This window comes from Scyliorhinus canicula, chromosome 4 (genome assembly GCF_902713615.1).
Source record: "Scyliorhinus canicula chromosome 4, sScyCan1.1, whole genome shotgun sequence".
In the NCBI taxonomy this organism is placed as follows: domain Eukaryota; kingdom Metazoa; phylum Chordata; class Chondrichthyes; order Carcharhiniformes; family Scyliorhinidae; genus Scyliorhinus; species Scyliorhinus canicula.
The window spans coordinates 135,331,614-135,344,926 of NC_052149.1; the positions used below are offsets into that span (position 1 = coordinate 135,331,614).

General features: G+C 44.6%; 1 protein-coding gene across 1 annotated transcript in view; it reads left to right on the forward strand.

Annotated features, from left to right (window-relative positions):
* The first annotated feature begins 1,939 nt into the window (after positions 1-1,939).
* LOC119965026 (ran-binding protein 17-like) overlaps positions 1,940-13,313 on the forward strand; it is a 1,262,848-nt gene continuing 1,251,474 nt past the window's right edge. The window contains exon 1 of the mRNA XM_038795235.1: positions 1,940-1,981. Within this exon, the coding sequence (XP_038651163.1) occupies positions 1,979-1,981 (3 nt within the window). The 5' untranslated portion in view covers positions 1,940-1,978. The remainder of the gene's footprint in view (positions 1,982-13,313) is intronic.

Here is a 13,313-nt window from a genome sequence, read left to right on the forward strand (position 1 = left end):
AGGGGTGCGCTGCTGCTGGAGATACTGCTCGGCTTCGCTTTGTAGCCCGTAATGTTGTCTATGCCTTGCCAGAACTGCCGAGAGTCTGTAATGCTAGTCTGTGACTCGAGCATGGTCTGATATTCTCTCTTGGCATCTCGGATGGCTTTGCAGAGGTTGTACTTGGATTTCTTGTATAGATCAGGGTCGTCTGCCTTGAACGCCTCAGACCTGTCCTTCAGTAGGGAGTCAGTCTCGTGATTGAGCCATGGTTTCCGGTTGGGGAACATACATACTGTACTGCTTTCTTTGGCACGCAGTCGTCGACACATTTGCTGATGAAGTCTGTGACGGTGGTGGCATACTCATTTAAGTTGGTTGCTGAGTTATTAAATATGGACCAGTCCACTGTCTCTAAGCAGTCACGTAGGAACTCTTCTGTTTCCTTGGACCAGCACTGCACGATCTTAGCTGGATTCTCCTGCTTGAGTTTCTGTTTGTATGCTGGGACAAGGAGCACCGTCTTATGGTCTGATGTTCTAAAGTGCGGTCAGAGGATGGAACTGTAGGCGCCCTTGATTTTTGAGTAGCAGTGGTCAAAAGTGTTGTCACCCCTGGTGGAATAGGAGATGTGCTGGTGTCATTTTAGCAGTACACTCTTGAGGTTGGCCTTGTTGAAGTCCCCGGCCACCGTGAACAAGACCTCTGGGTGTTCTGTTTCGTAGTTGTTTATAACTGTGTACAGTTCGTCCAGCGCTGGCTTAACTTCTGCCTGAGGTGGGTTGTAGACCGCTGTGGTAATGGCTGAAGTGAACTCACGTGGAAAATAGTAAAGGCGGCACTGCATAGTCGGGTATTCCAGGTTTGGGAAGCAGTCGGTCGCTACATCTAAGCACCGGGAGGAGTTGATGAGGAGGCAAACCGCTCCACCCTACGCTTTTCCTGATGACGCAGTGCGGTCCACCCGATGAATTGAGAAGCCTTCAGGTTGTATGGCACAGTCCGGTGAGGTGGGGGTGAGCCATGTCTTTGTGAAACAGAGCACACAGCAGTCTCTTACTTCCCTCTGAGATGTAAGTCTAGCGTTAAGGTCATCCAGCTTGTTTTCGATCGCTTGTACGTTTGCCAGAAGTATGCTGGAGAGAGGAGTCTTGAAACTCTTGAAATGTTGCTTCAGCCTAACATGCAGACCGCCCCGCCTCCCTCGTTTCCTTGGTCAGCGGCTGCGGCTGGATGTCCCGGGATCCAATGGGAGAAGTCAGCCCTTGTGGAAGGATGGTGGTTGCATCTGGCAGGGTCCGGGGCGCTGGCGGGGACCAGGATGCTGCCTTTGAGCATGGGAGAAATATCTGGTGAAACCTGAAACTGTAACATTAATTATAACTTGAAAGAAAACAGGTCAGAAAATTTTGGACATGCCCATCAGGTCTACCAGGATCTGTAAAAAGAAAAGATTAATTCATGTTTCAAGTTGTACACCCTTTATTATTATTATCACTTGTTCTGAAAAGCCGGCACCTGAAATGTAAACCTGTCTTTACTTTTTCCAGTGTTGGTGAGCCTGCTCTGTATTTGCTGCTTTTTATTTCACATTTCCAACATGAATAGTTAGAATTTTTAACTCCATACACAGCAGTGGAATACATGACCTTGTTAATGCACAGTACAATAAAATCTAATCGAATTAAAGTACAATGAACATTGATTTGAGATTTAGTACAGTAGGGCAAAATGAGCCTTTTAATTCGCAACTGAGACTCTAAGACAATGTGATTGTGACTTAAATGGGATTCATTAGTGCAGATTTACATGTAACTTTGTACCCTTTCAGACTAATGTATTTATTATCAAATTGGACTATTTTATAGAAGAAATTTTACATTTTTATTTTCAGCTCATCACCTAGCTGAGAAAGGATCTCTGTTTTCAATTCCATCTGCTGCTTAGTTATAAACAGAAGCAGCTGGAGCATCAACATTTTCAGAATTGCTAGTTGACCATGGTTTGTGCTGATTGATAATGAATTTTAATATAATGTGGATTGCGGAGCAGTACTTTTGTTTAATGATTAGCTGCGTTCATCCCCCACCCCTTGTGCCCCTTTTTATTTTTTACAAACCCCTCCCCACCTCCCCTGCCTACCCTACCCCCTCATTTGCTCTCAATGACCAATTCTTGAAGGCGATAAACAGCTCCACCTTGAAAAGACCTCCTCCTCTGAGCCCCTAATGTCGTATTTAATTTTCCCCAGATACAGAAACTCCAAGAAATCTCCCACCCATGCCGTCACCTCAGGTAGCTCTGGAGCCCACCACCTTAGCAAAATCCTCCTCCAGACTATCGGAGGCAAAGGCCAATACATCAGCCTTTCTCCCCTACTGCACTCCCAGCTCATCCAATACCCCAAATATTGCCACCCATGGGCCTGGTGCCATCCTTACCCCCAAAATCTCTGACATTGTCTTGAAAAAGGTCTTCCAGAACCTCCCCAATTTTGGACAGGACCAGAACATGTGCATGTGGTTCGCCAGCCCCCTTGAACTGCGCTCGCATCTGTCCTCCACCTCCGGAAAGAACCCACTCATATGTATTTTAGTCATGTGCATATCTTCCGCTCACCGTCATGTATCCTCCTCCCAGATCCACTACTATGCTACCCACCGAAAAGTTACCTCTTAATAAGCACAGTGGCTCTCTTCGTTTTCGCATTTAAACTTGAATGGACCAGTTGTCCCACCCAGCCTTTCCTCCATCTTGTTTGATCCTTAATCCTCAGGTGAGTGTCCTGTAAGAAAACCACATTCGCCTTCAAGCTCTTTAAATGGGCGAGCACCCAAGATCTTTTAAGCAGCCCATTCAATCCCCTCACACCAATCTGGATGGGGGCCTCACATCCCCCCCTGATCAGTCATATCCTAGTCGTAAGGGATTCCAACAGGGCCCTACTTCACCCAGAGCTCAGGACCACTCCAGATGGCCGCTGCCATCTCCCTCCACTCAGTAGCTCAACAAAGAGACCTTCACTGTCAGCAGCCCCCCCCCCCCCCCCCCCCCTTCAAGATAAGATAAGGAGACCAAAACTGCATACAATATTCCAGGTGTTGCCTCATCGAGGCCCTGTATAATTGCAGAAAGCCATCCCTGCTCCTTTACACGAATCCACTCGCAATGAAGGCCAACATACCATTTTCCTTCTTTACCGCCTGTGGCACCTCCATGCTTACCTTCAGTGACTGATGGACGAGGAAACCCAGGTCTCATTGCTTATTCCCCTGTCCGAATTTATGGCCATTCAGATAATAATCTGCCTTCCTGTTTTGCTACCAAAATTCTAACATATTGTGTTTGCTTATCCCCAAGGGGTCTCGCACAACTAGATTGCCAATGATTCCTTTCTCATTACACAATACACAGTCTAGAATGGCCTGTTCTCTAGTTGGTTCAGCAATGTATTGATCCAGAAAACCATCCGTATATACTCCAGAAATTCCTCTTCTACAGTATTGTGACTAATTTGATTGCCCAATCCAAATGCATTTTAAAATCACCCATAATTACAGATGTTCCTTTATTGCGTGCACCTCTAATTTTCTGTTTGATGCCATTCTCAACATCATATCTAGAGTTTGGGTGCCTATGTACAACCCCTACTGATGTTTTTTATCCTGTGATGTTTGGAATGTGTCTGTTCTGTATATTCTCAAATATCCCTTTGAATGTCTGCCAGTGAACCTCAATTGAAATATCTCTTGAGCACATTTGCCAGTTGCTAGCTCCACTTTCATGCCCCCATAATTGCCCTTATTTAAGCTTAAAATACTAGTCCGGGCGCACTCTTCTCTTTCAAACTGAATGTAGAATTCAGGCATATTATTTCTGCTGCCTCGAGGTGCCTTCACTATGATGTTATCAATTAATCATATTTTGTTGCACAATACCAAGTCTAGTATAGCTGGTCCTTTGGTCGGCTACTTTTGCCCATCTGATTTTTTCCCCAATCTATATGTAGATTAAAATTCCCCATGATTATTGCAGTATCTTTCTGACAAGGTCCCATCATCTCTTCTTTTATACTCTGTCCCACCTGTTATTGGGGGGGGGGGGGGGGGGGGGGGGCGGGGGTCAGTCACTCCCACAAGTGACTTCTTGCATTTATCATTTCACATCTCAACCCAAACTGCTTCTTCTACATCCTGGCTTGCTGAACTTATGTCATCCCTCTCTAATTCGCTAATACTATCATTAATTAACAGCGCCATCCCTCCACCTTTTCTTAACTTCCTGTCCTTCACAAATGTCACATACTCTTCAATATTCAGGCCCCAATCTACGTTATCCAGTTCGGAAGCTTGCCTTCATTTTAAAGGGTGATAAGATTGTTTGGACCAGCCCTAGAATTTTCAGTTTATTATTTTGTATGCCTGCAAGTGGTCCTGAAGGTTCCACCTTGGCTAATTCATCGTAATGCATTGGAGACTCAGTTTAATACTTACTCAAATGGAAATTCATAGATTTAGTATCTGACTGTTTTGAACTAGCTTCTGGAATAAACCAAGTTGCTAATCCCTTGAGTGTGATTCTGTGGCAGTTTAAGTATTTCATTTTTAATTAAATCAATTCATTTTAATCTGATAATATGATCCTTGGCACCTTTTGTACATTTTGGTGGGTAGGCCATGCAGTGTCGGTTGCAGGATAGAGCAGAGAAAGCTTGCAGTTAGTCTTGTGGCATATCATAAACAAGGTGATCACTGGAGACACTGCTGTTGTGCACGCTGTCATTTTGTTGTGAACGCAAAGGGTGTTGTGCAGAACCTGAACTGTAATGACATTGTTGGGCTGAATACCAGTTTGCAATTCTACTGTTGAATGTTTCTTTTGATTTAATCTTTAAAAAAAGTTATTTGTTAATAAAAAACAGAAAGAAACATGAAGGTCGTTCTCTGTAATGGACAGATGTGATCACTCATGGACAATATATTCATTACAAGTGACAATATTCTTTTCACTTTGTTGTTTCATTGTGCAATTTATCACTCACTGAAGATGCGTTTTTATGTAATGTTTAAATTCCATAAGTTGTAGAGATGCTTTTTACATCTTTATGCTGGGTGTTAGCAAGACATAAATTAAACTTTCAGTATCTGTCATTTATAGTATGTGTACTGGCAGCAGTTAGATTTATAAGTGCTACCTTTATTCAGGAGCTGCTTGCAGCTTATTCCGCAGCTTATTGTACATAAGGTGGCCAGTTGACCAGTCATCCTCATCCCAATAGTGTGTTAAGTTATCCACAGTGCAGTGCACAGTAGGAATCTATCAAATCGAGAAATTCAACTAAAGTGAAGCTGAAGCAGATGGTTTATTGTCAGTGTCTTCAAAGTAGGTTTGTTCCTGGTCATTTGAAAATCGCTTATTGTCACGAGTAGGCTTCAATGAAGTTACTGTGAAAAGCCCTTAGTCGCCACATTCCGGCGCCTGTTCGGGGCACCTTTGTACATTGTCCATTTGCCAAGTATCCAGGTTATCGTTCACATGCAGTGAATTCTCATACTTTTGAGCTCCTTTCGATTAACATGCTAGCATATGAAGTGTGAGCAGGAATAGGCCAATCGGCCCCTCCAGCCTGCACCACCATCCAATAAGATTATGGCTGATCTGATTGGAACCTCAACCCCACATTCCGATCTACTCCCGATAACCCTTGTTGATCAAGAATCTATCTAGCTCTACCGTAACAATATTCAAAGTTTCTGCTTCCACTGCCTTTTGAAGAAGAGAGTTCCAGAGACTCATGACTGAGTGAAACCATTTCTCCTCATCTCTGTCTTAAATGAGTGGCCTCTTATTTTTAAACTAGTGACCCCTAGTTCTAGATTCCCCGACAAGAAGAAAAAAGATCTTCTCATTCACCCTGAAATGTCAGGATATTAATGGTTTTGATCAAGTCGCCTCTCACTCTTCTAAACTCGAGTGGATACAAACCTAATGTCTCGAACCTTTTCATGGAACCATAGAATTCCTACAGTGCAGAATGAGGCCACTTGGCCTATTGAGTCTGCATCAACCCTCTGAAAGAGCACACTACCTATGCCCATTCCTCCACTTTATCCCCGTAACCCCACCTAACCTGACTTGCACATCTTTGGACAAGAAGAGTCAATTTAGCATGGCCAGTCTACCTAATCTGCACATCTTTGGACTGTGGGAGGAAACCAGAGCACCTGAAGAAATCCATAGAGACAGATGGAGAACGTGCAAACAGACAGTCATCCAAGGCCAGAATTGAACCCGGGTCCCTAGTGCTGTGAGGCAGCAATGCAAACCACTATGCCACCATGCCTCCTTTCCTTGTGAGACCTCCCAACCATTCCTGATATTCATCTAGTAAATCTTCTCCAAACTGCTTCTGAAGCATTTACACCATACCAGCCTCCCCGAACAGGCGGAGTGTGGTGACTAGGGGCTTTTCAAAGTAACTTCATTGAAGCCTACTTGTGACAATAAGTGATTATTATTATCTTTCCTTTAATAAGGAGACCAGCACTGTACATAATAGTCCAGATGTGGTCTCACCAATGCTCTGTACAACTGAAACATAACCTCCCTACTTTTGTAATTAATGCCCTCACAATCAATGCAAACATTCTGTCAGCTTTCCCAAGGGGCAGCACGGTAGCATTGTGGATAGCATAATCGCTTCACAGCTCCAGGGTCCCAGGTTCGATTCTGGCTTGGGTCACTGTCTGTGCATCCTCCCCGTGTGTGCGTGGGTTTCCTCCGGGTGCTCCGGTTTCCTCCCACAGTCCAAAGATGTGCAGGTTAGGTGGATTGGCCATGATAAATTGCCCTTGGTGTCCAAGGTTGCCCTTGGTGTTGGGTTGTGGGGATAGGGTGGAGTTGTTGACCTTGGGTGGGGTGCTCTTTCCAAGGGCCGGTGCAGACTCGATAGGCTGAATGGCCTCCTTCTGCACTGTAAATTCGATGATTCTAATTACTTGCCATCTGTATACTAATCATGCACGTGGATACCCGGATCCCTCCGTACCATAGAGCTCTACAATCTCTCACAATTTACATAATAAGCTTATTTTTCTTTTTCTTGCCAAAATGGACAATTTCATATTGTACTCCATTTGCCAGATTTTTACCCACTCACTTAACCTATCCACATCCCTTTATATTCTTACTATGTCCTCTTCATCGTTTACTTTCCTACCTATCTTTGTGTTGCCAGCAAATTTAGCAACCATACCTTTGATCCCTTATCCAAGTCATTTATATAAATTGAAGAAAGAATTGAGGGGCAGCACGGTAGCATGGTGGTTAGCATCAATGCTTCACAGCTCCAGGGTCCCAGGTTCGATTCCCGGCTGGGTCACTGTCTGTGCGGAGTCTGCACGTCCTCCCCGTGTGTGCGTGGGTTTCCTCCGGGTGATCCGGTTTCCTCCCACAGTCCAAAGATGTGCGGGTTAGGTGGATTGGCCAGGCTAAATTGCCCGTAGTGTCCTAAAAAATAAGGTTAATGGGGGTTGTTGGGTTACTGGTATAGGGTGGATACGTGGGCTTGAGTAAGGTGATCATTGCTGTACTCTTCTAAAAAGAAAGTTGAGACCCCAGTACTAATCCTTGTGGTACACTACTCGTCACTTCCTACCAACTAGAAAAAGACCCATTTATGCCAACTCTCTTGTTTCCTGGTTAGCTAGCTGTAGTAATCCACGGGAGGCAGGAGTTCCGTCACCACACCAATATTTATTTACAATAACGATATTACAGGAGCAGCTACAAACAGTGCTGCTAGCAGTCCAGTCAACTTAAGTCTGGCTCACAAAGCCTACACAGGTGATTATATGGGCCCCCTCAATGAGCTATCATTGAGGGAGCTCATACTCCAATTGGCCAACCAATAAAGCCAATTGGAGTTCATTACACTAGCTACATTTCTATCTCTGCCAGTATGTTACCCTCTACACCATGAGCTTTTATTTTAAGCAATGACCTTTGACATGGCATCTTATCAAATGTCTTCTGGAAATCTAAGCACAGTACATCCAGCGGTTCCTCTTTATCCACAGCACATATGACTCCTTCAAAAGACTCCAATAAATTGTTTAAGTATGATTTACCTCTCACTAAATCATGTTGACTCTGCCTGATTGCCGTGAAATTTTCCAACTGCCCTGCTGCAACATGTTTAATAATGGCTTCTGGAATTTTCCCGATGACAGATGTTAAGCTAACTGGCCTGTAGTTTGCTGCTTGTCTTTCTCCTTTTTTAAATATAGGAGTTACATTTTCTATCTTCCAGTCTAATGGAAGCTTCCTGTATCTATGGAAATTTGGAAAATTAAAACCAATCCATCAACTATCTCATTAGCCACTTCTTTCAAGGGTGAATACACCCAGATCCGGAGATTTGTCATTCCGCAGACCAAACAATTTGTTCAATTCCACTTCCCTGGTGATTGTAATTTTCTTGATTTCCTCCTTCCCTTCCATTTCCTGATTTATCGCTATTTCTGGGAAGCTACTTGTATCCTCCACAGTGAAGACAGATGCAAAATACCTGTTTAATTCATCCGCCATAGCCCTGCTTTCCATTATCAATTCCCCAGACGCATTTTCTATAGGACCAATGTTCACTTTCTAAATGTTCCCTTATTTAAATATTTATAGAAACCCTGACGATATATCTTAACTGGCTAGCTTTTTCTTGTATTCTAGTTTTTGCCTCCTTATCAATTTTTTGTCATTCTTTGATTTTTTTTGTACTCTTTCCAACCTTCTGACCTGCCACTCATCTTTGGGCAAATACATTTTTTCTTTAAGTTTAATACCATCTTTTAACTGTTTTAGTTAACCATGGATGATGGGCCCTCCTCTTGGCATTTTTCTCTCATTAGAATATGTCTATTCTGAAATATCCCTTTAAATGTCTGCCACTGAACCTCAATTGATTTATCCCTTAAGCACATTTGCCAGTTGCTAGCTTCACTTTCAGGCCCTCATAATTGCCCTTATTTAAGTTCAGTTTTGGGCGCACTGTTTTCTCCCTCAAACCAAATGTAGAATTCAGACATAATATGATTGCTGCTACTTTGGGGTACCTTCACTATGAGGTTATCAATTAATCTTATTTTATTGTGCAATACCCGGTCGATTATAGCTCCAGAATGTTCTGTTCTAAGAAATTATCCTAAAAACATTCTTTTAATTCCACTATGCTACCTTTGCCCATCTGATTTTATCCAATCTATATGTATCTTAAAATCCCCATGATTATTGCAGTATCTTTCTAACAAGTTCTCATGATTTCTTCTTTTATACTTTGTCCCACTGTGTCGCTACACTTAGCGGGTCTGTCTACCACTCCCACAAGTGACTTATTGCAGTTATCATTTCACATCTCAACCCAAACTGCTTCTTCTACATCCTGGTTTGCTGAACTTTTGTCATCCCTCTCTAATGTGCTAATAGCATCATTAATTAACAGAGCCACCCCTCCCCCTGTGCCTAACTTGCTGTCCTACCTAAACGTCACATATCTTTAAATATTCAGGTCCCAATTTTTGTCATCCTTAACCAGGTTTCTGTAATGGCTATTAGATTGCAATTATAAATTTTATCTGCGCTATGGTTTTCAGATATAGAGCCTTAAGTTTTGGCCTTGTACTATTTGTATGGCATCTTATCTTATCTGCTGATTTATTCTTATATTTGTACTCTCTGTCCCTTCTTGCATTTCCTATATTGGTACCTATCTCTATTGTCTTGTCCAGACAATCCAGTTTTTATTACCTTCTGAGGTTCTACTTCTTAATTTGGTGCCTAACTCCTTGTACTCTTTGGTTTACCACTTCTTCTCAAATTTGATCCATTGCCCGACTATTTAGTTTAAAATTCTCTCTACTTCCCTGGTTCTGCAGCCTCATTATGGTGCAGGTGTAGCCTGTCCCAACATACAGAACCCACTTTCCCTCGTAATGGTGTCAGTGCCTCATGAACTAGAATCCATTTCTCCCACACCAGTCTATCAGTCACACATTAATTTCTCTAATATTATTTGTCCTATGCCAATTTGCACATGGTTCAGGTAATAATCCAGTTTTTATTACCTTCTGAGGTTCTACTTCTTAATTTGGTGCCTAACTCCTTGTACTGAGTTTTGCAGAACCTCCTTCCTCATTCTTCTTATGCCGTTTGGTACCTACATGGACCACGACCATTGATCACATCCCCACTCCCCCACCTCCCACTGCAAGTTTCCAGCCTGAGCAGATGTCTCAAATCCTGACAGCTGTCTGGACTCTCACTCCTTGCTACAGAGAACAGTGTCAACCCCTCTCACTAAATAGTCCTCTATGATCACTACATTCTTATCCTGTACCACAGTGTCACGGTCGCAAGATCATCCACCTGCAGCTCCACTCTCTCCCAAACAAGCTGAAAGAACCACAAAGCTGTTGGACAATTGCAGAGGCTGACACTCGTCCCATTACTTTCCTCAGTTGCAGTCACGCTCTCTTGTCCCTGACCACTTTTCAAACCAGAAATTCCTATCCTAAGGGGTGTGACTACCTCCTGAAACAAAGCATCATGATAACTCTTTCCCTCCTGAATGAGTCACAGTTTCCGCAGCTCAGCGTCCAGCTCCATTACTCTGAAGCTCCTCAAGAAGCAGATACTCATGTGCTCGCTCTGGATAACACTGATATCCATGAGCTCCCACATGCTGCAGTCTTGACACATCACCTGTCCTGCCGTACTTGAGCTTTCGTTAATTATTTAATTTTCCTTCAGATATTTATTAATCTTATTCCAAACTCCGGTACAATTCTAAATCTTTGGATAATGAAGACCTAGACCACTTGCTGGATATTCACAAGATACTCATCACCTCACTTCCTCCCTGTAGTAGAACAGAAATCAATTTGTACAGGGTGAAAAAGTTAGAAAAAGCAAAGGAATACCTGGCATCCCCACCCCCCGTACCTTCCCTTTCCCGAACTCCCCCTTCTCACCAACCTTCCAGAATCTGTTTGAAGTCGCGCAGAGAACATCTGAATTTATATGTTTTGAACAAAGGAACTAGCTGAACCCAGGTACAGTAGAACCAATTCAAGCCAGCTTCCTTAAATAACTCCTTCAGCTGCTGCCAGTGAATAGCTTCTCTTCTTTTACTAAGGCCCCTGGATGAGACTAAGAAGTTAAACAGCACATGCATTTAGATGGTGGGGTGGGGGTGGCGGGGGGGGGGGGGTGGTGGTTGGGGGGGGTGGTGGTGGGGGGGGTGGGGGAAAGACACCGCAAATGTTTTGATGTGGCAGGGGAGGAGAGGGGGTGGGGGGATGAGAGAAGCCTTGCTAATTTCGTAGGGGCGGGGGTGAGGGGGAGAGTCTTCAATGCCTTTGTGATGGGTTGATGGAAAAGCTTTCAGCTTAGTGATGACTGAAGCACCCTCTAAGGGTGGCGTCCCAAGTGCTCTGTGGAGCCGGCCTTGCCAGTTTTCAGTCATAGCCTGACACTCTGACAAATTACAGGAAAATTCTGGCAATATTAGATTTTTAGAGAAATATTTAGGACCGGATCCTCCGCTTCACTGGCAGCGTACTCAAGCCCGCGGATTTCCCGACACTGGGGGGGGTGCCCACAATGGGAAACCCCATTGGGCAGCTGCCGGGACGAAGGATCCTGCTGCTGGCAGGGGTGTGCCGAACCAGAAAACGGGTGCGGCAGGACGGAGAATCCCGCCCTTAATATTTTCCTCTTCTCACCAAACCTCCACACTCTGAAGTTGCACTCAGATGTCATCAGAAAAGGCAGCGATGTGGAATCCATTAGATTTGAGGCTGAGGACTTCCGGTGGCGGCCATGGAGTGAGTGGTCACTTATTTGGTAGCTCCCGCTTGTGGTGGATCTCTGGGAACCTTTTCTCTGATTTACAGTGGATTTGATCGACTAAACAGGAGACTGATGTAGTAAAGAAGAAGGATTCCCCACCAGTGTATGAATTCGAGGGGCAGCACGGTGGCACAGTGGTTAGCATTGCTGCCTACGGCGCTGAGGACCCGGGTTCGAATCCCGGCCCTGGGTCACTGTCTGTGTGGAGTTTGCACGTTCTCCCCGTGTCTGCGTGGGTTTCGCCCCCACAACCCAAAGATGTGCAGGTTAGGTGGATTGGCCACGCTAAATTGCCCCTTAATTGGAAAATAAAAAAAAAAAATTAATAAAAAAAAAAAGTGTATGAATTCGTGGACCAGAAGTGGTCTGAAAGGGAGAGAACGTTGGTCGAAGATGGAAGATGGGACACCACGTCTGCGGCACAGGAGACTATGGCGGAGGTTCAGGGACCTCGGAGTCAACGGAGCAACTGTTGGCCTTTCTCCAGGAGAAATTTGCTCAGCTAAGAAAGGAATACCTGGATCCGATTAAGACTGGGATTGACCGGGTGGAGCAGAGACTGGAAACCCCGGGCCAGGCGATGCAGAAGGTGGAAGAGGCGGTTGCTGAGCACGATGAGCAGCTAGCCGCGATGGCAGTGGCGATGGGACTGATGAAGGAGCCACCAGAAGAGGCTGCAAGAGAAGGTGGAAGATTTGGAGAACAGATCGCGCAGGCAGAACCTGCAGATTGTTAGCCTACTGGAGGGCAGCGCGGGATCGCACGCAGGTGCATATGTGGCGTACATGTTCGAGAAGCTGCTGGGGGAAGATGCGTTTGCTCGACCCTTGGAGGTGGACAGGGCGCACAGATGGTGGTACAAATGCACCAGTTTCTGGACAAGGAACAGAGCTTGAGGTGGGCCAGGCAGATGAGGAGCTGCATATGGGAAGGCAACGAGCTGCATATTCAACAGGACTTGGGTGTGGAACTGGCCAAAAGAAGGGCGAGTTTCAACAAGGTGTAATCGGCCCTCTTTAAGAAGGGGATGAAGTTCGGCATGCTGTACCCAGCGCGTTTTTGGGTCTCTTGTGAGGGCCAGGAACCTTACTTTTGATTGCCAGGTGAGGTGATGAACTTTGTTAAGGACATTGAACTTGGGGGCGAGTAGTTCTTGATCTGCTGCTTTATTTCTTTTTTCTTTGTGTTTTGTATGTATTGTTTTGCACTAGATTTTGGGCCGTTGCTTAGTTTTGTATGCGGGTTAACTTTGTTTTTAATGGGGGATGGTGGGCGGAATTTTCTTCTTTGTGTTTATTGGGGATTGTGTTATGGGCCAGGGTTTAGAGAACACCAAAGTGTATCATGGAGTTCACCTGACCCACAACTTTTATTGATTGTGGTTATGGGGAGCACAAGGGCCTACTTTACAGGTGTGATGCAACAGAGAT